This window comes from Euleptes europaea, chromosome 18 (assembly GCF_029931775.1).
Source record: "Euleptes europaea isolate rEulEur1 chromosome 18, rEulEur1.hap1, whole genome shotgun sequence".
NCBI classification, from domain to species: Eukaryota; Metazoa; Chordata; class Lepidosauria; order Squamata; family Sphaerodactylidae; genus Euleptes; species Euleptes europaea.
In genome coordinates, this window is record NC_079329.1 from 2,032,327 (window position 1) to 2,059,695 (window position 27,369).

General features: G+C 51.6%; 1 protein-coding gene across 1 annotated transcript; it reads left to right on the forward strand.

Annotated features, from left to right (window-relative positions):
* The first annotated feature begins 2,600 nt into the window (after positions 1-2,600).
* Positions 2,601-27,369, forward strand: POLR2A (RNA polymerase II subunit A). Its single transcript, XM_056863075.1, has 29 exons — positions 2,601-2,698; positions 3,838-3,970; positions 4,093-4,229; positions 6,404-6,577; positions 7,318-7,599; positions 8,100-8,261; positions 8,771-8,991; positions 9,076-9,208; positions 10,274-10,398; positions 11,531-11,741; positions 12,395-12,604; positions 13,665-13,833; positions 14,649-14,743; positions 15,618-15,821; positions 15,914-16,136; positions 16,977-17,160; positions 18,145-18,316; positions 19,023-19,128; positions 19,331-19,536; positions 19,928-20,152; positions 20,972-21,218; positions 21,341-21,441; positions 22,114-22,218; positions 22,420-22,602; positions 23,402-23,605; positions 23,720-23,900; positions 24,730-24,843; positions 25,967-26,116; positions 26,213-27,369. Exons 1-29 carry the CDS (start codon positions 2,609-2,611, stop codon positions 27,367-27,369), a joined length of 5,904 nt encoding a protein of 1,967 aa, XP_056719053.1. The 5' UTR covers positions 2,601-2,608.

Here is a 27,369-nt window from a genome sequence, read left to right on the forward strand (position 1 = left end):
GCTCATTCTGCACTTTAGCCTCCCTGACTTTCTTCCTACATATGCCGGCTACTTGTTTGAATTCCTCTTTGTTGGTTTCTCCCTTTTTCCACTTCTTGTACATGCCCTTCTTAAATCCTATCTCAACCAAAACTTCTTTAGACATCCACCCTGGCTTCTTCAAACCTCTACCTCTATGATAAGAAACTTGGGGCTGCTTTTTGCAAGCTTCCCTAAACCCACTTGCTCCCCTAGCTTCCAAACCTGCCTTTCTAACCTTATCCCCCCAGGGGTCTTTCTCGTCTCTGCCTCCTGACCCCCAGGCCTAGCAAACCTGCCATGTCAAAGATGACCCCCCACACACACACCAAAGTGGGCAAGAGGAAAACACTGAAGAAGAAGTGAGCTGTGGCTCACGAAGGCTCATACCCTGCCAGAAATCTTGTTAGTCTTTAAGGTGTTGCTGGACTCCTGCTCTTTTCTACTGGCAACCTTCTGCAAGAACCAGCCTTCGTTCTCCAGCTGCATTTTACTTCCTACTTCCATTACACCTCCTCTACAAAATCCAAGCTCCCACCTTTGAGGTGAAGGGACCTTAAAACCCTGAAAACCACACAGGCATTCCTGGAAGGTTACAAGTATCTTGACCCCCCCCCCATATTTACCCCTCCTCCCCCCAGTCCCAAATTTGAGTTTTCTTGACTCTGACCCTAATATTTCTTTCCCTAACAGCTCCAAACCCCAGAGAAGATTATAGTAATTTTTATCTTACCCCCCCTGTAAAGGCCTCAGCCCCATTTTCCGCCCCCAACACCCACCAGTCCCTAATCTCTCCCACACCAGCTCCGAAATTATACCGCCCTATATGTTAGAAAAGCCCCCCCGCAAGCACGTTCACTGTCCGAGCCCCCCCTCCCAAGGTCTCAAGTACTATTAACCCCCCCCCCACGACCACCCTGTAACTACTGGGACCCCAACCACATCCAAAACCAGGTCGCTTCTCCCAGCCCGGCCGACCCACATCCAACAATCTCTTCCCCACTCAGCTGCCACCCTCCGTACCCCCAAGGCGGTTCTGGGCGCCTCCGCGCGAGGGTCGGAGCCGCTCCCCGAAGTAGGCCCCGAAGCCACGTCCTTTCCTAAGCGCGGCCCCGGCGAGCCGCGCGCCACCTGGCGGCCGAGCGAACCACGCGAGCCCGAGGCTTTCAAGGCCGCTCGCCGGAGAGTTCCATCCGCCTCCACCTCGTTCTCGACAAAAGCTGGCTGTGATAGGACACCCGGCTTCCCACCCTCGGACCTGTTCGGAAACCGTCGGCAATTTCCGTAGCACAACCACATCCCTCCCTCCCTTTTGGAGGCAGGTTTATTTCCCCCACCCCTTCTTTGCAGACTGTACCATTAGCAAGGGGAGGGGGGAAAGTATACAGTTGATGGCGGCTGTAATCTCTTCGCACCCCAACTTGGGAGAAAGTCTAATTGCAATCGGTGGTCTCGCTTCCCATGCACAGCTTCGGGAAGCAGGTTGTGCATGCATGCAAGCGTCTGGAGATTGTCCTTTAAAGCATAAAAGAATGCATCGCCCGCTCAGAACGAAATGATTCCAACTTCGAAGTAGTGAAAATAGTTTTTGAAGGAGGGGGGCGGGGGTTGCAAGTGGATGGGGGGTCTTGGGGAACACAAACCAGGCAGCTGTTAAAGGGGGGGGGGCTTTGAAGCAACTTTTTGAGTTGCAGGGTTCTTCAAGTTTACAACAAAAAGACGTAATGTCGTCTGTTACTTGCCCAGGCTTAAAATTTTTTTGCAATAAGCTTTGCTTGCGTAGAAATTCTTAGGAAGTGTGTTATTATTTTCTTATAGTTGCAATCTTAAGACCAGTAAATTCGACCGTAAACGTCACTGAACTCAGCGGCCCTTGCTTACAAACAAAAAGGTATCTGACGAAGGAAGCTTTGACTCTCGTAAAAGCTCACATCTAGAACATTTTGTGAGTCTCTAACATACAAATCAAACACACAAAAAAGGACAAGCAGAAATGCCAAAAAAAGAAAAACACGGAAGTTAGCGCCTGGCACCGGGCTTCCTGCGGCTCCCTCCCTCCGACGCTTGGTACGGTCCTCTACCCATCCAGGGGACAAACTTAGCATAGCTGCGTTTCCTTCGGGCCGCCTCTGATTTGAGGACGCAACCGCAGCACCGCCCCCTTCCCTGCGCTCGCCCTTGCCGTTCGGCTCCTGTAGCCCCGTGCAGGGGGGCGAGACTATATAAACCGGCGTCTGAGCCAACCGCGGCTCAGTCGCGCTGAGGAGCGCGGAGAAGGAAGACCAAGGGAGGGGAAGAGGCGGCTGGACGTGGTCGCGCGCGGGAACCCGGAGGCGGACGGGAAGCCCTTTTATTCCTCCTCCTGTGGGCGGAGCGCCGCCTCGCCGCGTGTGACGAGTTTCCCCCCCCTCCGCCGACAGCGGCGGGTTCGGTCTTCGGGGGCCGCCGGGAGTCGACTGGGCCTCGGCTGAGCGGCGGCGGCAGTAGTGGACGGGGGGCGGGGCGTTTCCTGCCTAGCGACTGAGCGGGGCGGAGGCGGCGTCTTGCGTCACGTGACCCAGCAAGAAAAAAAAAAAGGAAGCGCGCAAAGATGCACGGGGGCCCGCCCTCCGGGGACAGCGCGTGCCCGCTGCGCACCATCAAGCGCGTGCAGTTCGGCGTCCTCAGCCCCGACGAGATGGTGGGTGGCTTTTTTGCAAAAGTGGGGCGAGCTCTGGGCTTTGCCAGGCAATTCGTGGCAAACCCTTGGTATTGCACTGGGGCGCATCCGCTTAGAATCCAAATAGGCTGGGGGGATTGGACTAGATGACCCTGGTGGTCCCTTCCAGCTCTATGATGCTATGATTGCCCCCAAAAAAGAAAGAAAGAAAAAGCTTCGAAAAGTGCATTCAATCAGAAGTCCTAACTGTTGGGTGACAGCGCTTTTGGGGTGTGTGTGATTTTTTTGGGAGGCCGGTGTCCCTTGAATGAGCTCCGGATAATTTCAGCCGGTGTGGTGGTTTGGAGTGGTGGAGTCTTATCTGGAGAACCGGGTTCAATTCCCCACTCCACATGTGCGGCGGAGGCTAATGTGGTGAACTGGGCTACACATGAAGCCGGCTGGGTGACCTTGGGCTAGTCACGGCTCTGTTAGAGCCCTCTCAGCCCCCCCTACATCACAGGGTGTCTGTTGTGGGGAAGGGAAGGTGATTGTGAGCTGGTTTGATTCCTCCTTAAGTGGTAGAGAAAATCCGGCGTATAAAAACCAATTCTTCCGGGGAAGATGCTGATACTGAGTGTTTGCAAAGGACTCGGTCTTGGGGCATTTGGCGGTTCTGAAGCAGTTCCACGTGCTGCTGGGACTGTGTTTTGGAAGAGGGGTGGGTGCTGTTTGAGGTGGTCTGTGGCCCTCCCTGGTTGTTAAGGCGCAATAAATTTTTGTGTTTTAAAGGGTACATGTTGGTATCCCTTGCCCCATACTGGAAACCTTGTCTGTGTGCAGCCATGCTGTTTGCAAACTCATTTTTCTTAGTCTGTAGTCTTCTCGGTAAAACAATTCCAGTTGGTTGTAGTATGTAAAACAGCATAGAAACTGCTGTGTTTAATGACTGTGGAGGAAGTGGCATAATTGGATGCACCTGTGATTCTGTTCTGTTTGCGTGGGCCTCTTTCTACGTCTTGAACTTATGCGTCCCATCATAGAACCTGCATGGTTGAACTTCTTGGGGATGTAGTCAGAAAAAAGTTTTCCTGATATCGACCCCATTTCTGAGGAGTATATTACTATGGTGTGCCTCCATGTTGGGTACAATCCTGTTGTTTTTTTCCCTTCTCTGTTAGAAACGGATGTCCGTGACTGAAGGGGGGATTAAATACCCGGAGACAACAGAAAGGGGTCGCCCTAAACTGGGGGGATTGATGGACCCTCGCCAGGGGGTTATTGAAAGGACCGGACGCTGCCAAACGTGTGCAGGTGGGTGGCTTGGAATTGTATCTGGATGGGTGGTGGCAGTGGCTGGATACTTCCTGCAGTCTCCTTAGATATTGCCTGCTAGCATGGCCTGATGGTGCCCCCCATCCTTTCTCCTTGGGCAGGCAACATGACTGAGTGCCCTGGCCATTTTGGACACATTGAGCTGGCCAAGCCAGTCTTCCACGTTGGCTTCTTGGGCAAGACGATGAAGGTCCTGCGCTGCGTCTGCTTCTTCTGCTCCAAGCTGCTGGTTGACTCTGTGAGTACGAATGGTCCCAGTAACATGGCTGACCCTGGGTCTTTTAGTAGCCCCCCTCACCGGTGTTATTTGACATCTTAAAGAGGAGGAACAGAACCAACAATGTCCCAGTTTGCAAAGGGTTTGTTTGCCTGGCTGCCTGGATTTGATTTTTACACGCCACCTGTGAGCAGGTGGAGAGCTGTTTATAAGTCCAGATCCTGGTCTTGATGCTGTCTATTCCACCTTTATAACTTCTCAATCTGTTGTTTTCATATTGCCAAGCCCATTTCTGTCTCCTCCCTTTTCTGTCTTGGTGACATCCTAATGCAGGCTTGTCCAAACTGCGGCCCAGGACGGCTATGAATGCGGCCCAACACAAAATCGTAAACTTACTTAAAACATTATGAATCAGCTATCGTTAGTGTATTTTATGTGTGGCCCGAGACAATTCTTCCAGTGTGGCCCAGGGAAGCCAAAAGATTGGACACCCCTGTCCTAATGTATGTTAGCCCTGTTAGAACTTCTATTTTCCCCAGCAGCTGCCACCCCAGCAGCTCATGGGGATGAAGGGTGGACAACTTTTTTAGTCTAGCAGTTCTTAATGTTCCTGGATTGTTTATTTGAATGATCAGAATAGATCTTCATCTCTTTCTGGTAAGCGCTTTTTAGTAAAAAATGAGTACTGAAGAATCCTTGGATATTGGTTCTTGTAGGTTATCCGGGCTGTGTAACCGTGGTCTTGGAATTTTCTTTCCTGATGTTTCGCCAGCAACTGTGGCAGGCATCTTCAGAGTAGTAACGCTTCAGTGTTACTACTCTGAAGATGCCTGCCACAGTTGCTGGCGAAACGTCAGGAAAGAAAATTCCAAGACCACGGTTACACAGCCCGGATAACCTACAAGAACCAATGAACTCTGACCGTGAAAGCCTTCGACAATCCTCGGATATTCCTGTACGTTTTCACTAAGTATTGATTTTTCTGGATAGGGGTTGGGGAGTGCTGCTTTGCATACACAGTTTATGGGCAGTACCAGAAGTAAAGGGAGAGCGTGCATTTTCGAATCATTCTACAAGACTTAACTGGTACTGGTGACCTCAATTCAGGCAAATAATGCTCTAAATTATGTTAAAAGTTTCATTTTCTGCTTGTTTGGTGCTCAGATTACTTTTTTAAAAAAAGTACTGGAGCAGAAATACTACAGAGAAGTACTAGTTGCCGAAGAAGGGAAAATATTCACTAAGGGGAATTGACAGCAAATCAGCAGCAGTCTGGGGAGTGGTGCAACGACAGGCCCAGGCCTCGGGGGGATGGGGGAACAGGCTGTACACTCTGGGTCTCCCTGCATGCCCACCAGCGGGCGCTTCAAGAGCAGGGCCTCCAGAAGGCAGCAGGGGTGGGCAGACCTCAACTCTGCATGGCTCGGTTCTTCTCTTGAATGAGGGTTTTTCTATTCATCTGTCATTTTAAAGCTCTCAGAGCGCAAGTTCACATTTAGGCTCTCTTAAGCGTTAGAGCATACGTAACAGGGTTTAGACGATTTTGCGTTCGTACGCCTTTTTTTAAGAACACAAAGACGTTGCTGGGCCAGACAAATGACTGTCTTGTTCAGGATTTTTTTTAACAGATTGGGGCTCCAAGTATCCCACTAACTGGTAGATGCTAAGTAATCCACCAGAAATTGGCCAGTGGCCCATGGGTGAGACCACAGCCTCCCATAAAGTTCCAGGAGCCAGCCCTGAATGTGCACACATGGATAAGGCAAGATGTGTGATACTGAGTGCCAGTGTTTTGTAGTGGTTAAGAGTTGCGGATTAGGACCCTGGACAAACTCAGGATCAAATTCCCATTTATACCATGTGACATCACCCCGTGGGTCAGGAATGACCTAGTGCTTGCACAGGGGGGACTACCTTTACCTATCAAGGAAGCTCGCTCTGTGACCGTCACAATCTTTTGGTCTGGCCTACCTCTTAGGGCTGCTGTGGGAAGATAGAGGAGGGGAGAACAATGTTTTAAAAACAGCTTTGAATCAGAGCAGGGGAGAAAAGCAAGGTACAAATAAATGCAAAATGCTTGTTATATGGTGTTTGGGGCACGTGGGGGGCAGATGGGGGGGCTGGGAGAGTTCAGACTCTGACTTTAATCACCCCTTTCTCATGGGGGCCCTCCTTTTTCCCCTTCCTTTCTGCAGAATAATCCCAAGATCAAAGACATCCTGGCCAAGTCTAAAGGGCAGCCCAAGAAGCGCTTGACCCATGTCTATGACCTCTGCAAGGGCAAGAACATCTGCGAAGGGGGGGAGGAGATGGACAACAAGTTCGGAGTGGAGCAGCCGGAGGGTGATGAGGACTTCACCAAGGAGAAGGTCAGATGCGCAGAAGGGGGAAGGGGGGCTGGACTCAGGGGCCGACAGCCTCTTGCGCTAAAACCCACGGTGGGGGTTCCATTCAGGTTTTTGGGGGTGCTTGCGTCACACGTTCTTCAGTAATTTTTCAGTTCTTTATGAGGCAATTCTATATAAAGCCTAGGATAATAAAATGTTAAATTACAGAATGTTAACATTGGAGAGCATTTTTCATTGGTCTTTAATCATAGTTTGAAAACCATAAAAAATACTCAGGACCTAGATATCAGTCCCGTTTATGGGTCATAAGAACTTAAAGAAATGTTTATTAGCAACCTTTCTACCTTATAGGAACTCGAGATGGTTTACGTTGTAAATTGTAATGAAATACAACAGAATAAATAAAAACCTCTAATTAAAAATACTCATTTAAAAATTGCTTTTAGGCCAAAGAACTAATCAAATGCCTTCAGCGGCTTCCTAAAGATTGAGAGTGGGGCCAGGCACACCTCCCTAGGGAGGTTGTGCCATAACTGGGGCTGCCACTAAAAGGACCCATTTCCGATATTTATTATATTTTAGTGCAGGGTCTCAGATTTAAGTCTACTTCTGTGAATACTTCCATCTAAGAGCAGGGCTTCCAAAAGTGACCCCAAAACTGAACAGAGCATCAGCCTGAGGTCCATTGTGGGGGGGGGGCTGCTCAGGGGGGCAGGCTGTGACTTATCAAACAGCCCTCTTGGTTTCGTTTCTTTCTCTAGGGTCACGGTGGCTGCGGGCGCTACCAGCCAAGAATTCGGCGTTCAGGCTTGGAACTCTATGCTGAGTGGAAGCATGTGAATGAGGACTCTCAGGAGAAGAAGATCCTGCTGAGCCCAGAGCGGGTGCACGAGATCTTCAAGCGCATCTCCGACGAGGAGTGCTTCATCCTTGGCATGGACCCAAAATACGCCCGGCCTGAGTGGATGATCTGCACTGTGCTTCCGGTCCCTCCACTGTCTGTCCGGCCTGCTGTTGTCATGCAGGGCTCTGCCAGAAACCAGGTAAGGTGCCAGGCTGGGCTTAAGAGGAGAAGCCCAGTTAAAAGCCAGGCTTATTTTAGTGCCTACTAAATGCCCAGGGTAGCCCACTCTCATCAGATCTCAGAAGCGCTAAGCAGGGTTAGCTCTGGTTAGAACTTGGAAGGGAGATCACCAAGGAAATCCAGGGCTACTACACAGAGTAAGGCGATGGCAAACCACCTCTGAACCTCTCTTGCCTTGAAAAACCGTACTTGATCTATGTAAGTTGGCTGCAGTTTGACAGCGCTTCTCGCCATTAAGTGTAGATTGCAATCTGGGCACGAGGAAATCAAATAATCACTCAGTTGCTAATAACTGAAACTGACAAGCAAACTGTCTGTCTCTTGTAATATTTGTCTTAGTTGAGCTTCAGAGCTTAACAAATCCCTGGTTTAGCCCTGAGGGTGGGGGTGCGGAACGCTTGAGGGTGTTTGTCTGGGAATTCCCTTCTGCAATTGAACCTCCATCCCCAACCTCCTCAGGATGATTTGACTCACAAACTGGCTGACATTGTGAAAATCAACAACCAGCTGCGGAGAAACGAGCAGAACGGGGCAGCTGCTCACGTCATCGCAGAAGATGTGAAGCTGCTGCAGTTTCATGTGGCCACTATGGTGGACAACGAGCTGCCCGGCCTACCACGAGTAAGTGTCCTGAACTCCTGAGCCAGCGGATGCTGTGCTGTAGCTTTAAGGAAGCCAATGTGCTTTTCCCCAGGCGAAGAGAGCCAGTGACTTACGGGCTGGGCTAAGATGCAGTGGTTTGGCTGGGTTGTTCAGGTGCTGCTTGCTTGGAGAACTAATGAACAACTCTATAAAAAATACTACTAAGGATTAACATTGCAGATGCCATTCAGAACCACATAGAATACTCCATGAGTTCTTCATGTACATAATCATAGAGACTCATGGTCCTCCCCTGCCGCTCCCTCCCAGCACTGGTACTCAGAGGTCTACTGACTCCACATGGAAGCTCCAATGGCTGGCAGCCATTGATGGATCTTTCTATCATGAATCCATCTAACCCCTTTTAAAATCATCCATATGAGGTCACTCTGTAGCTCTATACCACAGCATTGCAGTTATTGGCCGTTCCATTCTCAGTTGTTTTCCTAATGATCTCCAGCTCTGTACCTGCCCCTCCCATCTCGTAGGCAATGCAGAAATCGGGGAGGCCTCTGAAGTCCCTGAAGCAGAGGCTGAAGGGCAAGGAGGGGCGCGTGCGAGGGAACCTGATGGGGAAGCGAGTGGATTTCTCTGCGCGGACAGTCATCACGCCGGATCCCAACCTCTCAATCGATCAGGTGGGCGTACCCCGCTCCATCGCCGCCAACATGACCTTCGCTGAGATCGTGACGCCCTTCAACATTGACAGGTGAGGCACCTCCGACACTGGCAGCAAACCGGTGTGGCGCCGTCTCTGGCAGGTGTGTCTGCTGACACCTTTTTGCCCTTCCAGGCTGCAGGAGCTGGTGCGCAGGGGGAATAGCCAGTACCCCGGAGCAAAGTACATCATCCGGGACAACGGGGATAGGATTGACCTGCGTTTTCACCCCAAACCCAGTGACCTCCACCTTCAGATAGGCTATAAGGTCAGTGTGGGGCAGCGGATGCCTGACCAGGGAAAGAATTGGGGACGCCCATATTGCCTCTCCCTGTGAGGTTTTTTTGTCAGGAAAGAGAAGACTTGACAGAGGGTGGTAGTCTGTGTCTCTAGAGAAAGAAAAAGGCAACCTTTTTAAACGACCTGCAAAAAAAAAGTGCAATAGCACAAAAGGGGGGTGAACCAACCAGCCACTGCAACGGAAAATGTATTAAAAAGTCTGTTTACGAAACACAATTGCATGGGAGAAGTCAGGATGCAAGTAAATCCAATTACTACTCACCAGAAAACATGAATGGGAGAAACACAAAAGATCTGAATGACATCGTAGCAAGTCAGCCACAAATCAAAAAGCTGGAAGCCTGACAAATAACCTACTATGGCTGCTAGCAGGACATTTTGAATTATCTTTTTTTCAGATGAATAAATGTTATTTTTTCCTTTGAGTATGAAATGTGCTTATTTCTTTCTTGAATGAAACTCCTGGTAAAAATTAAAAGCAGAAAGTACAAGTTTGTCTCTTAACAGATTAACACAGTGTTTTTTTCCTTGCCGGTAGTGATTCGTTTTGCTGGTATTCCGGTGTATAGATTTCTCCCATGCAATTGTATGTGTTTTCTAAGTAGACTTTTTATACATCTTCCATTGTAGTGGGTGGCTTTTTCCCTTTTAGAGTGATGTTTCTGCCGCCTGGCGGCATTTAAAAAGCATCCCATAACACTGTAGCCCGGGCTGTCTTGAAATGCAGCCCTTCCATTCCTACAGATTTTATTCCTATGGGTTTTGTGGTAGACCGCACAATATATTTTTTTTTCAATAAAGCATATACCATTGCTGGGTGTGCCCGTCGTGTTTTATTTCTGTTGCTCTCTACGTTGAAGATGTGGAAGTTATAAATATGCAGTCAGCGCGTCAAATACAGCATTGGCTGGGGCCGGATTGTGCCCCTTGTTGCTTAGCTTGAGAGATGAGCCAGTGTATTCCCTGCCCCCCCGGGTCTGTGCCTGCCCTTCTGAGTAAATAGCCATGCTCGTCTTGGCTTGTCCCCCTCCAGGTGGAACGGCACATGTGTGACGGAGACATTGTCATTTTCAACCGGCAACCCACGCTGCATAAGATGTCCATGATGGGGCACAGGGTGCGGATCCTGCCCTGGTCAACTTTCCGCCTGAATCTCAGGTGAAGCAAAGAGGCAATCTTCTTCTGTTCACCTTTTGCACCAGTATTTTGGGAGGAAATGAAGAGAGTTCCAGGCCTTGTTCTAAGAAGGGCTTGGGAATCAGAGAGCTGGTGGTTGACACAAAAAAGATTTTCTGGATCAGCTGAAGGGAAATTTGGGGGCAGCAGCTTAATTTACAATCTGGTATTCAGCTTGATATGAAGTCACTAAGGCCCCTAATCTAGTTTTGTACTGTAATGCAAAGTTGAAAGGAATTCCCTTTCTGGCTGCTACACATGCTTCCGTTAACACAGCATCAGTAGAAACACATCTGAAAACATGAATACCGTACTGAATTTCTGCACAGCACATAAACGGACAGGAATGATGTTTACACAAGAGTTGCAGCACAGACAAGGGAATCTTCCTTTCGGACCTGAATGTTCAAATTTATTTTCTGGTAGTATCTTGTATAGATTCCTCCTCCAGCAAAGTGCATCCTTCAAAGGGTGTTCCCAGACAAGGCTTCCACAGACTTGTCTTCACAATCTGCTCAATCCTGTGTTCCACTGAAGGGAGCTATATCTTTGTCTGTGTTTGTGCTCAGAGTAGGAAAAAGATCCCAGGTTCTTTGCACACACAAAGTTCCAGTTTCAATCCCAGCTATCCCCAATGAAAGGATCTGGGGCTGCTGGGCTTGGGAAGGATTTTCCCCTGCCTGGCACCCTGGAGAGCTGCTGCCAGTCTGAAAAGACAATGTCGAGGCAGGTGGGGAATGGCGTAGCTTGTATATTGAGGGGTTGAGCAGCACTGGCTTCATATACAGCTTGTGGTGGTGGTGGGGGGGGGAACCAGTTCAGTAACTCTCTGTGAAGATAGGCATTTGACGATTCATTGAACACACACAGACACATGAAGCTGCCTTACACTGAATCAGACCTGTATTGTCTGTTCAGAGTGGCAGCCACTCTCCGGGGTCTCAGGCAGAAGTCTTTCACATCACCAGCTGCAAGGTTCTTTAACTGGAGATGCCGGGGATTGAACCTGGGACCTCCTGCATGCCAAGCAGATGCTCTCCCACTGAGCCACAGCCCCTCTTTGCTGGCCCTTGACTAGAGCTTCGCTTCTGACGCTTGTCTTCCCTCCTGACAGCGTGACGACCCCTTACAATGCTGACTTTGATGGCGATGAGATGAACCTTCATCTCCCCCAGTCCCTGGAGACGCGGGCCGAGATCCAGGAACTGGCCATGGTGCCCCGCATGATTGTCACTCCGCAATCCAACAGACCGGTCATGGGTATTGTGCAGGACACCCTGACGGCCGTCCGCAAATTCACAAAGAGAGATGTCTTCCTAGAGAGGGTGAGTAGAGGAGGGAAAGCGTCTGAGGGGGTGCGTGATAAACACACTATTTTGTTAGCAGAAAGAATGTGGCTTCCGGCTCCCAGATTTTTCATTGTAGTTCTCCTTGCCAGCTTCAAGTTCTTTTTTAAAGTTTATTTACTTCATAGTCCAGTATTCTTACTGAGACTCAAAATCGATTTATTTTATTTAAATTATTTGTAGTCCACCTTTGTCATTGGGACATGAGGCGAATTGCAGCGCAATAGGGTCTGTATTGTAAAAATCTGGAGCCAACCATAAATCTGAAAATAGAACTCAAGCAAAGCATAAGCATTAACACGATGTATTAATGCAAGCAGTACATAGTAGGGTTCTGCGGTTTTATTTAGGACTGTATTCAGTTAAGTTTACTGGCAGTCCTGAATTGTGATTTTAAATTTTGGTTTTTATGTTTTTCATGTATTTTATCTATGTTGGAAGCTTCTTTGAGCTCTGTGAGGAAGAAAGGTGGCTAGTAAATGTTTAAAATAAATTAAAAATAATTATAGCATCAGGAAGCATGGAACTATACGCAGTGGTATAGGCGACATAAAGGGAGGAGAAATAGGGAGGCCGGCACTGCTGGTAACCCTTTACTAGCTCGTTAGCACCCTCTCTACTCTCTTCTGCAGGGGGAGGTGATGAACCTGTTGATGTTCCTTTCCACGTGGGACGGCAAAGTGCCGCAGCCGGCCATCTTGAAGCCACGCCCCCTCTGGACCGGAAAGCAGATCTTCTCCTTGATCATCCCGGGCCACATCAACTGCATCCGCACACACAGCACCCACCCAGATGATGAGGACAGCGGGCCTTACAAGCACATCTCTCCCGGGGACACCAAGGTACTGCCCTGTTCAGCAGCCAGTCTCAACTGTCGTGTGATTTTTCTGGGCTCCTAGAGCAGTGGCTTCCCAGAGTGTTTTCAGCTGATTTCATTTATACCCCACTTTTCTCCCCAGTGGGGACCCAAAGTGGTGTACGTTGTTGTCTTGGCCTCCATTTTATCTTCACAACAACCGTGTGAGGTAGGTTAGGCTGAGAACATGTGACTGGCGCAAGGCCATCCAACAGGCCCACGTTTGATGCCAGCCAGCCTGCCTGTCACAGCCAGGGGAGGAGGTGGTGTGTTGGGGCGGGGGGTGGTAATCCTGCGTGGGAAACAGTGTCACTCTCATTGGTGTGGCTGTTGTGCATACTTACTGCCATACATGGCATGCATGGTTCCCCCCTCCTCTGTGGGGTGGGGTGCGCTGTGTTAAGAGACTGGCCTAACGTCACCCGGTCATCTCCATGGTTTGTAGGGATTTCAACCCAGGACTCCCTGATCTTGGTCGTCCACAGCAGCCACTGTTCCGCACTGCTTCTTACTGGAGAGCCATCACGGTTGGGGAAGATCCGTATTTGGGTCTCCACAGAGTTCACTTGAGTGATGTTGAGCCGCTCCTTTGGAGCTTAACCTGCTTCACACTAAAATAACGGGATCACCCCATCCAAGGACACTTCTCTAAGCTCCTTGGAGGAAGGGAGGTGGGATGTAAATGCAAGGAATGAATGAAATGAGAACTGGCCTTGTGCCCCACGTCTGTGAGGGAAGGGGTTGTGGCTCAGTGGTAGAGCATCTGCTTAGCATGCAGAGGGTCCCAGGTTCAGTCCCCAGCATCTCCAGTTAAAGGGACTAGGCAAGTAGGTGATATGAAAGACCTCAGCCTGAGACGCTGGAGAGATGCTGCCAGTCTGAGTAGACAATACTGACTCTGATGGACCAAGGGTCTGATTCAGTGTAAGGCAGCTTCATGTGTTCATGGGTCTGTGAGACTCGTACGGCATGGCAAACCCAGCAGCTGTGGAAGGCTTTCCTCACAGGTCCATGCCAAGCAGTGCCTTGCACCTCTTCCCTTGCAGGTCATTGTGGAAAACGGAGAGCTGATCATGGGGATCTTGTGCAAGAAGTCACTGGGCACCTCGGCCGGCTCGCTGGTCCACATCTCCTACCTGGAGATGGGCCACGATATCACCCGCCTCTTCTACAGCAACATCCAGACTGTCATCAACAACTGGCTGCTGATTGAAGGTGAAGCTCATAAACAGCAGGTGGTGGCTTCCTCCAGAGGACGCTGGGAATCGTGGCCCTGAGGGTTTCAAGTGATCTGTCATGGCTTCCTCCATAGGACCCTGGGAATCGTCCTGAGGGGTTAAAATGCCCTGCTGTGGCTTCCTCCAAAGGACCCTGGGAATTGAAATCCTGAGGATGATGCTGGGGGGGCAGGTGGCCATGGGGCTCTTCGCTTGTCCCCTGGGGCTTCTGGGAGAGGCTTGCTGCCTAGACAGAATGTGAAGGGGCACTTGGGATTAAGTGCTGCCGAGTCTGTCAGTTGCCAGGGTCCTCCAGTTTCATTGGGTGTTTTATTTAAAATCCTGGCATGAATGCTGCCGTGGCATATCAGATGGAACGTTGGGCCAGGATCCTGGAAGGCTCAGGTTTGAATCCCTACCTTTACCATGGAGGCTTAGTTGGTGATTTGGGGCCCATCACAAACCTTTGGCCTGGCCTACCTTGCAGGATGGTTGTTGTGAGAGAACGGGGGGAGAATGATCATTTTAAGCTGCTTTGAGTGCCAGCTGGGGAGAAAAGCGGGACATAAGTAAATGCAAATGCCTGTGGGGCCCTTGTGATCTGGGTTGAGACCGAGCAGGAGAAAATGGAGACCCACGCTAAGAGTAGGATTTTGGGGCCCATAAAAAGCAGGTTTGGAGAGGGGCAGCTCACCAGCATGGGGAAATAGGTGCAAGGTACGCATTGTGATTTGGGTCTTATGTAAGAATTGGCATGCTACTAACCACCTGCCTTTTCAAAGAGCCGGGTCTGAAGCTTGTTGCCTTTCCCAGGTCACACAATCGGTATCGGGGACTCCATTGCTGATGCCAAGACCTACCAGGACATTCAGAACACCATCAAGAAGGCCAAGCAGGATGTGATAGAGGTGAGAAGGAAGGGAGGACAGGAGGGGGATTCCACCCCCAGCTGGCCCTTGGAGGGTCACTTGAGGAGAGGAAGATCACAGAGAAGAGGCCCTCCCACATGTCCCATCAGTCAAAGTAGTTTATTTGGCAGTTATAGGAGAAAGGGCCTTTTCGGTGGCAGCCCCACATTTATTTATTCATATTTTGATCTATAACCCGCCCTCAATCCCCAACCAAGGCCATGCTCAGGGCAGCTAACAATATCAAATATTCAATACAATACAGCCATATACATAAACTTTACAAATTTAAAACCAATTTCCAGTTCCAGATCAATTACATAATTAAAATAAGTGGCTCTCATCATAAGGGTCCCCACGTATAAATTGATGGGGACATAAAGGGAGGGGGGCCAGGGAGGCCAGAACTGTTGATAAACTGTGGCTGCCCTCAGCTGTAGGCCTGGTGGAATATCTCCGTCTTGCAGGCCTGGCGGAATTATGGAATAACCTCCCCAGGGAGATTCACCTGCCCCCCTTAAGGAGTCAACCGAAGATGGTTTTATTTAGGATCGCATTTGATTAAGTTACTAGCTGTCCTAAGGGACCAGGGCTTATTTTGTTAATGGTAGGTAGGGGAAGACAGTCTAGACACCCCAGGTTGTTGGGTGCTGGCTCTGCAAATCCTCTACTCTGCTTTTGGGGAAGGGGTGTTGTGTGGCTGGCAAAGTTAACACAGAAGAGGCTTATGGAGACAGATCTGAAATCAGGTAGTCAAGGCAGAATGGTGAGGGAGAACAGGTAGACTTTGCTGGCTGGGCTTAATTGGGGGGGGGGCACTTTTGAAAGGGGTACCAAGCCCTTAAGAGGTGTTACTTCTCTTCCTTGCCAAAAGGTCATTGAGAAAGCCCACAACAACGAGCTGGAGCCCACGCCTGGAAACACGTTGCGGCAGACCTTTGAAAACCAAGTCAACAGGATCCTCAACGATGCCCGAGACAAGACCGGTTCCTCTGCCCAGAAATCCCTCTCTGAGTACAACAACTTCAAGTCCATGGTGGTGTCAGGAGCCAAAGGCTCCAAGATCAACATCTCTCAGGTAGGCCTTGGCCCACCCCTCGGGTCGGCGAGCCTACCCTGGCCAGAGCTGTGTCTTTGCTCGTCCTAACTCTCCCCATTCCCACTCCGCAGGTTATCGCCGTGGTGGGTCAGCAGAACGTTGAAGGGAAGCGCATCCCCTTCGGCTTCAAGCACCGGACGCTGCCCCACTTCATCAAGGACGATTACGGTCCGGAGAGCAGAGGCTTTGTGGAGAACTCCTACCTGGCTGGCCTCACCCCGACTGAGTTCTTCTTCCACGCCATGGGTGGCAGAGAAGGCTTGATCGACACAGCCGTCAAAACAGCAGAAACTGGTGATTTGGCTGGCGATGGGCACAGTGTATGGAAGTGGCAAAGGGTGTAGAGCAGGGATCCTTAATCTTCTGGAGTCTTTGGGCACCTTTGGCATGCCGGCATAGGGCGGTGGGCGCATGCCACAAAACGGCTGCGGCAGAGCCAGTCGCAAAATGTCATGGAGGGAGGTTATGCTCTCGCAATAACTCTTTCATGTTTCAGGCAGAAGCTTGGTTTAACAGGGTGCCTTTTAAAAATTTTGATTGGCCACTAGTGTAGTGGTTAAGAGCAGAGGTTTGGAGCGATAGAGTCTGATCTTGAGAATGGGGTTTGATTCCCCACTCCTCCTCCACATGAGCAGCGAAGGCTAATCTGGTGAACCGGATTTGTTTCCCTGCTCCTACAAATGAAGACAGCTGGGTGACCTTGGGCAAGTCACAGCTCTCTCAGCCCCACCTACCTCATAGGGTGTCTGCTGTGGGGAAGGGAAGGTGATTGTAATCCAGTTTGATTCTCCCTGAAGTGGTAGAGAAAGTTCCCTGTGTTGTTCTCCGTGTTGTGGCAGCTGCTGCCAAAGTAACTTTTTAAAAATCGGCACAGCCTCTCAAAAGCCCTGTCTGCCCCCACCTGCTTTCTAAAAAGACTCATTGGGCATCAGGAAAGTGTTGGTGAGCACCACGTTGAGGGCCTCCGATGTAGAGCTAGGAACACTCGGGAGGTGGCTGTATTGATGGGGAGATAAATCGCCTCGTATCTCAGCCTCACACTGGTGACAGGTTAACAACTGCAGCAGGGAATCCCTCCTGCTTTTATCAACGTCGATTCTGGTCCATAGCTTTAAATCCACCTTTGCCCGCCAGGCTACATCCAGCGTCGGCTGATTAAGTCTATGGAGTCGGTGATGGTGAAGTATGACGCCACAGTGCGCAACTCCATCAATCAGGTGGTGCAGCTGCGCTACGGTGAGGACGGGCTGGCGGGGGAGAGCGTGGAGTTCCAGAACTTGGCCACCCTCAAGCCTTCCAACAAGGCCTTCGAGAAGAAGTAAGTCCTGTGCGGAGTTTGCAGGGGGTCAAGGGGTGGGAAGGCAGGGGCTTGTGTTCCAGAAAGAGGCCTTCCTCCTTGACTTTATGCCTCGCCCGTTGGAGCGCGGGATGTCCTCCCTGTTGCGCACAGCTATGAAGAGCCAGCGTACTGTAGTGGTTAGAGAGTTCAGGTAGGTTCTGGGAAACCAACCCAGGGCTAGTCGGTGCTCTCTGATTCGCCTTCCTCACTCAGTTACAGTGAGGACAGAATGGGGCAGGCAGAACCGTACATTCTGCCATGAGCGCTTGGTATGAGTGGTTTATTTGCATATAGCCTCAGGCTGTTACAAACATGTCAACAATACCACAAATACGTAATAAAAGGAAAACACTAGGTTAAAAAATGTTAAATTGATAATAAAGATACATAATAAAACTATGCTAAATTGATACACGCAGAGCGATAATAACTAAAAACTGCAGCGGTGTCCCAATTGGCCAATGAGACCTAGCAACCATTAAAATCAGCTCAGAGGATCAGCTCTCTTAGCAACCGTGTTGGGCCTTTTTTTCTTTGCCGCCAGAGCATACAGGGAGGCCCTATAGGAAGAGTGCTTGGTAGGAAAGACAGGATATAAAAAATGCTTGAGAGACAGGGAAGAGGCTGTTTCAGAGTTGTCGTCCTCTCGAACTCGGGTCTTTTTAGCACGCACAGAAGGCCCACAGTCCTCTCTCGGGTATTGCTCCTGTCCTTCTAAGGGAGAGTTTGGGTATCTGGAGTCATAAATACCCACGAGCTGAGGCAGGAACCGCCTTCCTGAGTCTATGACCTTAAGCAGATGATGAGAGGGAGGGCATCTTGGCCACCTTCTGGGTATGAAGTAGGAGTCACCGGGGGTGTGGGTGGGGGAGGTAGTTGTGAATTTCCTGCATTGTGCAAGGGGTTGGACTAGATGACCCTGGTGGTCCCTTCCAACCCTGATTCTGTGATTCCTCTTCTAAGGTTCAAATTTGACTACACCAATGAGCGGGCGCTGCGGCGCACCCTGCAGGAGGAGATGGTGAAGGACATCCTCAGCAATGCCCACATCCAGAATGAGTTGGAGAGGGAGTTTGAGAAGATGAAGGAGGACCGGGAGGTGCTGCGGGTCATCTTCCCCACGGGAGACAGCAAGGTGAGTGCGCGAGGCCCAGCCCTTTTTCTCTTGGCACCCTGAGTAGAGCTGGGTGCATGTGTGTGCACGCTGGGACTCTGTTTTCCTGACCCATCTGCGCTTCTGTTGTGGGATGTGACTAGGGGGACTGGTCTCATCACCCCCTCAACCCTTTCCCCCAGCTACAAGAAGAGTACCAGAGCAGGCTTCTGGTCTGCCTTCCTAGCAGCCGCTGCACACTTTCTCCTTGCAGTACCACTAAAGCCAGAGAGAGATGTGCCCGTGACCCCAAATATGCCATAGGTTAGGGGTCCCAAAACATTTTGAGCCTGTGGGCACCTTAGGAATTCTGACAGTGTGATGGAGCAGCCACAAAATGGCTGCCACAGGAGGCGGAGCCAGCCACAAAATGGCTTCCACAGCTTACCTTCAGTCACTCAGTGAAAATCCTTGTGCTGTAGCGGTAGCTGCTGCCAAAGCAATGGTTTAGAAAATCTGCAAATCCCCACCAGGCCCAGCCTACTTTCTAAAATCCCTTTGCAGGTGCCAGGAAAGGTATCAGGGTGGGTGCCATGGCACTACGTCAGGGGGCCCTTCCATAGGTGAAGGAGCGCAAGCAAGGCTGGCCAAAAACGTGCAGAGGTCTCAGCTGGTGGAAAGGGGGGGTGGCTGATGCAAGCCCCGTTCATGGCTGCACTGATCAGCCCACTTTTCCTTGACACGACAGGTGGTTCTTCCCTGCAATTTGCTGCGCATGATTTGGAACGCCCAGAAAATCTTCCACATTAACACACGGCTGCCCTCTGACCTGCACCCCATCAAAGTGGTGGAGGGTGAGTGACGTCCTGGGGAAAGCCTGTCCCTGGTAGAGCCTAGTGGGGGGAGGTTGAGGGCCAAGTGCTGGGGGGGGGGGTAGAACGAAGACTTCTGATTGGAGGGTGCTGCGGAGCTGCGGAAGCTGGTTTTGGCCAAGAGGCCCTGCAGCCCAGAACGTGCCCTCATCCGTCTTCCCCTCCCACTTCCTCCTCGGCACAGGAGTGAAAGAGCTGAGCAAGAAACTGGTGATTGTGAACGGGGATGACCCGCTGAGCAAGCAGGCACAGGAGAATGCCACGCTGCTCTTCAACATCCACCTGCGCTCCACGCTCTGCAGCCGGCGCATGATCGAGGAGTTCCGCCTCAGCGGGGAGGCCTTCGACTGGCTGTTGGGGGAGATAGAGTCCAAGTTCAACCAGGCTATTGTGAGTGGCGTGCAAGGCACCACTGCATAATATCATTACAAAAGCTGATTGCAAACTGGGTTAGAGGCCGGAATGCATAACAAAAAATCAGGGATACAAATGAGTGGGGGGCGGGGGAGCCAGACTTTTAGTAGCACTTGGAACTTCCTTATTCCTTCTGAAATGAGTGGTTTGTGTAAAGATGGTGGCAGGATGGGAAGTTGTTTTTATGTAGTCTGAGAATGGCCCGGTGCTGTCACAGAAGGTGAAACACCCCAGAATTCTCTTGCTCCAGCAGACAAGGATTATTTCTGGAAAGCAAGCGGAATAGGTTCAGGGGGTGGGGAAGACCCTCCGGTCGGGTTGGTGGCCAGACCCTGCGTCACAGCTTCTGCCTCCGCTTTCCCCGCAGGCTCACCCGGGCGAGATGGTGGGGGCGCTGGCTGCCCAGTCCCTGGGCGAGCCCGCCACTCAGATGACCTTGAACACCTTCCATTATGCCGGTGTCTCGGCCAAGAACGTGACACTCGGGGTGCCTCGTCTCAAGGAGTTGATCAACATCTCCAAGAAGCCCAAGACTCCCTCGCTGACCGTCTTCCTGCTGGGGCAGTCTGCCCGCGATGCTGAGAGGGCCAAGGTAAGGGGAGAGGGGGCAAGCACTGCAGGGCTGGCCGAGGAGAGTGGGGAGAGCAAGGACTTGAAACTCCAGAGGCTGGCATGGAAACTTTGGCTGAATGCTTCTGAATCAATATCATGGAACTCGGCGCTCTCGACCTCACATGCTTCTCTTCGGACAGCGCAGGGTCCCGCCAGCTTTCTGGCCACAAGCCCCTTTCTTTCCAGAAAGTTGTTCTGTTCCAAAATCCCATGATTGGCCAGATTCAAGTCCAGCATAGTAACTTAGAGAACGAGATTTTCAGGGTATGAGTTTTCAAGAGTTAAAGCTCCCTTATCTGATAAAGGGAGCTTTGACTGTCCTCTACCTGTTCTTCTGCAGGCCAACACAGCGACCCTCTGAAATTAACACTCCATGAAGTTCCACTTGTTCGTGCGTCATGTGAAATGTAAACACACTTGTGCAAGCAATCGAAAAGAGCCAGAGTCCAGTAGCACCTTAAAGACTAACAACATTTCTGGCAGGGTATGAGCTTTCGTGAGCCACAGCTCACTTCTTCAGCTGTGGCTCACAAAAGCTCATACCCTGCCAGAAATTTTGTTAGCCTTTAAGTTGCCTCTGAACTCTTGCTCTTTTCTACTGCTATTGGCAGACTAACACAGCTGGCTAGCCATCATGATTTTTGTGCAAGCAAGCCTGCTTTATGGAAAGTGAAGTGGTGAAAATACCCTGAAAGGAGGCAGGATTGCCAGGAAGGAATCTCTGCCCATTGCTGAAGGTTTCCTCCTCATTCTCCCCTTGATAATCTCCATCACCTGGTTCCCCTCTCCATCTTCCCAGGATATCCTTTGCCGCCTTGAACACACAACCCTCCGCAAGGTGACAGCCAATACAGCCATCTACTACGACCCCAACCCGCAAAACACCGTGGTGGCCGAGGACCAGGAGTGGGTGAACGTTTATTATGAGATGCCTGATTTTGACGTCACCCGCATCTCTCCCTGGCTGCTGCGGGTGGAGCTGGACCGCAAGCACATGACAGACCGCAAGCTCACCATGGAGCAGATCGCGGAGAAGATAAACGCCGGTGAGCAGCATGGTGTGGGAGGTGGGGGCAGCACGGGGGCAGCTGAGCCCCCCCCCCAGTTTGGCTATGGGCCACCCTTGGACAAATGTGAAAAATAAAATGGAATGTCCCCTCCCGTGCAGGCTTTGGGGACGACCTCAACTGCATTTTCAATGATGACAATGCTGAGAAGCTGGTGTTGAGAATTCGCATAATGAACAGTGACGAGAACAAGATGCAAGAGGTAGGGAAAGTGGTGGGGTGCGAGGGAGGAGCCTTCTGGGCGCCTTACTCAGCTGGTCTTTGTGGCTGGATGCTTCCTGGTGTAGTCCCAAGGGAGGGGACATGGCCCATGGTGGGGGACAAGATTGTGGGCAATGGTGAGGACCCTCTGGAGTACTTTCTGGTAAAGAGAGAGATGTATAAATGGGCTAGCCCTGGTGTGTGTTTTTTTGTTAGGAGACCAGAACTATCGGGTAGGGCAGAATAACTACTTGGTCTCCTGGTACCGGAAGGTTTGAATCCTGGTGTTGGAATCCAGGAGTTAGTCTGTTACAGACTGCTTTTCCTTACTGGATGGGAAGTCACTGGGCTAGTTCCTGTTACTGGCAGTCTCTGGGAGAGCTTGTTTGAGTGGGTGGTGGTCACTTGGCATCCACATACTGCCGTGTTCTGGGATTGCCACAGAGGTGATCCAGCCCAGGGGGTTAGAAGAGGCCCAATGGCCCCCATCCACAAGCGGGCCACAAAGAGCAGAGGTGGTTTGTGTGGCCCTCTTCCGGTCATGTTGTCTTGATGGTTCTGTTGGATGTTTGGGAGGCGTATAGCTGTGCCCTGCAGCAGCCGGCAGGAGTCAGTGGCGCGTGGGCCTGATTCCCTGGGAACGGGACTAACCCTCCTTCCCCTTTCTGTTTAGGAGGAAGAGGTGGTAGACAAGATGGACGACGACGTTTTCCTTCGTTGTATTGAGTCCAACATGCTGACAGATATGACCCTTCAAGGCATTGAGCAGATCAGCAAGGTGAGGGTGGTGGGGATTCCCTCTGGGAGCTCCTGGCTGGGCCCCCAGAGCCCTCTCCTCCCCGGGTCTCTAGCCCAAGGGTCCCCAACCTTTTTGAGCCTGTGGGCACCTTTGGAACTCTGAGACAGCACTCCATGCTGGAGACCCCTGCAGCTAGCCTTGACCTTCTCCCCCATCCCTTCTGCCCTGCCTGCCTCGTAGGTATACATGCACCTGCCCCAGACGGACAACAAGAAGAAAATCATCATCACCGAGGATGGGGAGTTCAAGGCCTTGCAGGAGTGGATCTTGGAGACAGACGGCGTGAGCCTCATGCGAGTGCTGAGTGAGAAGGACGTGGACCCCGTGCGCACCACCTCCAACGACATAGTCGAAATCTTCACGGTGGGCATCTGTGAGGCAGGGCTGGGGCTGGAACAACAGGCCCCTGAAACTGCTGAGGAAGGGGTGGCGGCCTTGCTGTGAACTCGATGACAAGGGATTCGGAAAATAGCCAGGCAGCACGTTCTGCTAGCTGCAACCCCCAGGGACCGGGACAAGACTGTCCAGCCTGCCTTGGGCAGGGTAGGACCTGGTCAAGAGTATAGTGGGGGTGGGCACAGGTGAGCATCCTGAGCAAGGGTAGCCCAAAGGCCCAGGCTAGGCTAGGCTGTATGTGGGGCAGAGGGCACAGTATTCCGCCCCTCTCGTGCAGGCAGCCTCTCTTAAATGGACTATCCTGGGAATGGCCCCCCACATGTGCACACATGGACTCTCCTATGACACCGTAGCATGATTTATGTAGGGGTCCCCAACTATTTGAGCCTGCGGGCACTTTTGGGATTCTGACATGGGGTGGTTCGCACAACCACAAAATGGCTGCCGCAGGAGGTAAAACAACACACAGAAGCAGGGGAGAAGAGGGGTGCTTTAAAAAACTACAGTGGGGGAAAAGGAGTGAGAGAATTAAACCAGCCCTGTGGTGACTGACTCCACTGGAATACTGTTGTCTTCAGTGACCCCAGTCAGAAGTTGTGCTAGATAACAGCCCCACCCACTTTCTAAAACACTTGGTGGGGACCACAGAAGTTGTTGGGCACCACTTTGGGAACCCCACTGCCTTATCCTCTGGGGGATGATGATGGAAGGGGTAGCTCTTGCTGCCGCTTCTCTGACCACCCGGAGCCCGCTTTCTCTTGCGCAGGTGCTGGGCATCGAGGCTGTGAGGAAGGCCCTGGAAAGGGAGCTGTACCACGTCATCTCCTTCGACGGCTCCTACGTCAACTACCGCCATCTGGCGCTGCTCTGTGACACCATGACATGCCGCGGGCATTTGATGGCCATCACTCGCCACGGCGTCAACCGCCAGGACACCGGGCCGCTCATGAAGTGCTCCTTTGAGGAGACGGTGAGTGGCGGGGAGTGGGGAACATCTCTGTATCCTCCAGGCGGGGTGGAGGAAGGAGAAGAGCTGTGAGTAACCTCGGGACTGACCCTTCCTTGTCTTGGCTGCCTGCCACAGGTGGACGTCTTGATGGAAGCAGCTGCGCATGGTGAAAGCGACCCCATGAAGGGGGTGTCGGAGAACATCATGCTGGGCCAGCTTGCCCCTGCGGGTACCGGTTGCTTTGACCTTCTCTTGGACGCGGAGAAATGCAAATACGGCATGGAGATCCCTACAAACATCCTGGGAGTGGGTGGGCGTAAGTATCAGACTCAGGGCGAGCAGAGGGCAGAGCGAAGAATCCTGGCTTCCCCCAGCCTCAGGAGGGTAGAGCGCATCGGGGCAGAGAGCGCTGGGGCTCGGTACTGCTGCAAAACTCAGTGGACTCTTCGTGATGTCCCTCTTGCTCAGAGGGACGAAGCGAGATTGCCTGGTGATTCCTGCTTTTGGTTCGTGACCCCCACGGGAGAGAATCCATAGGGTTCCCTGGAATGGGGGTCACATAGAGCTCTGCAAGTATATATGCTTGTAAGGTGGACTCTGGATTAAACCCCTCTGGGTAGGAGTGATGAGAAGAGGAAGGGACAGCATGTCAGACTGGGATCTGTGAAGCCCAGGTTCAAATCCCCCCTTGTGCTATGGAAGCTCTTGCTGGGTGACCTTGGGCAAGTTACAGCTCTGTTAGAGCTCTCTCAGCCCTACCTACCTCACAGGCTGTCTGTTGTGGGGAAGGTGATTGTAAGCTGGTTTGATTCTGCCTTAAGTGGTAGAGAAAGTCGGCATATAAACAGCTCTTCTAGAGAGAATAGGTATGCATCATGAAAGGGGGGGGTCACAGCTGGCAAATTCCAAGGGGCAGCTTCAGCCTCTGGGGAGAGGAGAAATCGGGGGAGTATGTAGAGGTTGGTATGGATGGGAATTTGAGGAAGTGTTCTGTGAAGCAGGATAGATAAGTTTTGGGGAAAGGCACAGTTTCCATCATCCTCTGCAAATGACTTCTCCCATCTGCACCCATGTGGAGGGAAGGGGCCTTCCCCACAGGGTGGGGGCCAATTCATTGTCCTCTAATGCTTTTCTGTCCTTCGCAGCCACGGGCATGTTCTTTGGGTCGGCTCCCAGTCCCATGGGGGGAATGTCTCCTGCCATGACTCCATGGAACCAAGGCGCCACACCGGCATACGTAGCGTGGTCCCCCAGTGTTGGTATGTATCGGGGGCAGGCGGGTGTTAGCACAATAAAATTTCCTCCGGGATTTATTTTTGTGTGGCTTGGCTCCTTTCCCTCTATTTTGCCCTCCGAAGATTTCCTGGAGGCAACCAGAGGGGGGAAGCACGGGGGGTGGGGTTGTCTTACAGGGCCTTCCTTGTGCCTTCAGGTGTTTTTTTCGCAGCCAAAATTTAAGTGCACGAATATACTCTGCCCATTTTTAACTTAATTATTCTCGCCATTTTGTGGTCTTAAAAGCCCAAGATTTCATTCCCAGTGCGACAGTCTGGATTTCAACCCGTAGTTGCAAAAGGGAGAGCTTTTAGGTCTGTTACAGTCAAAGTCATTAACTGAAGAGGCAAGAGGTTGAGGAGAGAGAGAATCTTTTAAAGCCCTCATGTCCACGATTAAGGAAAAAAACAACTGACGGAACACAAATGCGTCCTTAAAATATTGTCGAAGGCTTTCACGGTCAGAGTTCATTGGTTCTTGTAGGTTAGCCGGGCTGTGTGACCGTGGGCTTGGTATTTTCTTTCCTGATGTTTCGCCAGCAGCTGTGGCAGGCATCTTCAGAGGAGTAACCCTGAAGAGACATTGTCCTTCAGTGTTACTCCTCTGAAGATGCCTGCCACAGCTGCTGGTGAAACGTCAGGAAAGAAAATACCAAGCCCACGGTCACACAGCCCGGATAACCTACAAGAACCAGCGTCCTTAAAAGTCTAAGCAGAATCCTATTTACAAAAATAACACAAGTATTGCAGCTTCCCTAAAAGACAAATCTCCCCTCAGTTCACAAACATAAACCAGCTGCACTTCAGCAACACCCAAATTTTGTTTGGTGCTTTAACAGCTTTGTAATATAAAGTAAAACTGCATTCATTGTCTACACAGAAGTATGAACTCTGCAGAGTTGCCATAAAATGGGCAGCGGTTAGAGATTTTGTGGTGTATTTGGGGACCCATAAGGGAGCCATAGCTTTTTTCTGTCCTTGCCGTTCCCAAAGCAGCTTGTGGGCACCACCACCTCTGCCAAGCATGAACAGCCTCCGCCCCTGGTGTATCAGAGGCTGCCCTCCCCCCCCCAATCTAGTTTTAATGCCTTCCTTTGTTCCTGTGTAGGTAGCGGAATGACTCCGGGTGCTGCTGGTTTCTCTCCCAGCGCCGCTTCAGATGCCAGTGGCTACAGTCCGGGCTATTCTCCAGCCTGGTCTCCCACTCCTGGCTCTCCTGGATCTCCCGGGCCTTCTAGCCCATACATCCCTTCGCCAGGTGAGCAGTCAGTCACATTAAGACCCCCTGCGCACAGTTCTTGGGCCTTAAAAGATCGATGGTTAGCTAACCTCTGTTGTTGTTCCTCTCCTCTAGGTGGAGCCATGTCTCCCAGCTATTCCCCAACATCTCCTGCTTATGAGCCCCGATCCCCTGGGGGATACACACCTCAAAGTCCTAGCTACAGCCCCACATCTCCTTCATACAGCCCAACATCTCCCTCGTACTCTCCCACCAGCCCAAATTACAGCCCCACCAGCCCAAGCTACAGCCCCACGTCTCCTAGTTACTCTCCAACCAGCCCCAGCTACAGCCCCACGTCGCCTAGTTACAGCCCCACCAGCCCCAGCTACAGTCCCACGTCGCCCAGCTACAGCCCAACCAGCCCTAGCTACAGTCCGACGTCGCCCAGCTACAGCCCAACCAGCCCTAGCTACAGTCCGACGTCTCCCAGCTACAGCCCAACCAGCCCTAGCTACAGTCCGACGTCACCCAGCTACAGCCCAACCAGCCCTAGCTACAGTCCGACGTCGCCCAGCTACAGCCCCACATCACCGAGCTACAGTCCCACCAGCCCCAACTACAGCCCAACATCTCCAAATTACACCCCGACTTCTCCCAGCTACAGCCCAACGTCTCCCAGCTACAGCCCAACGTCTCCTAATTACACGCCTACTTCTCCAAACTACAGCCCGACTTCCCCCAGCTATTCCCCTACCAGCCCCTCCTACAGCCCCACCTCGCCCAGCTATTCTCCCTCCAGCCCTCGCTACACCCCCCAGTCGCCCACTTACACCCCCTCGTCGCCCAGTTACAGCCCCAGCTCACCCAGCTACAGCCCGACCAGCCCCAAGTACACCCCGACGAGCCCGTCCTACAGCCCCAGCTCCCCGGAGTACACCCCGACATCGCCCAAGTACAGCCCCACCAGCCCCAAGTACAGCCCAACCTCGCCAAAGTACAGCCCGACTTCGCCCACGTACAGTCCCACCACGCCCAAGTACAGCCCGACCAGCCCGACCTACTCGCCGACGTCACCCGTCTACACGCCGACGTCTCCGAAGTACAGCCCCACGAGCCCCACTTACTCACCGACATCCCCCAAGTACAGTCCGACCTCGCCTACCTATTCGCCGACTTCCCCCAAAGGCTCCACGTACTCTCCGACTTCTCCTGGCTACAGCCCTACTTCGCCGACCTACAGCCTCACCAGCCCGGCCATCAGTCCAGATGACAGCGATGAAGACAACTGA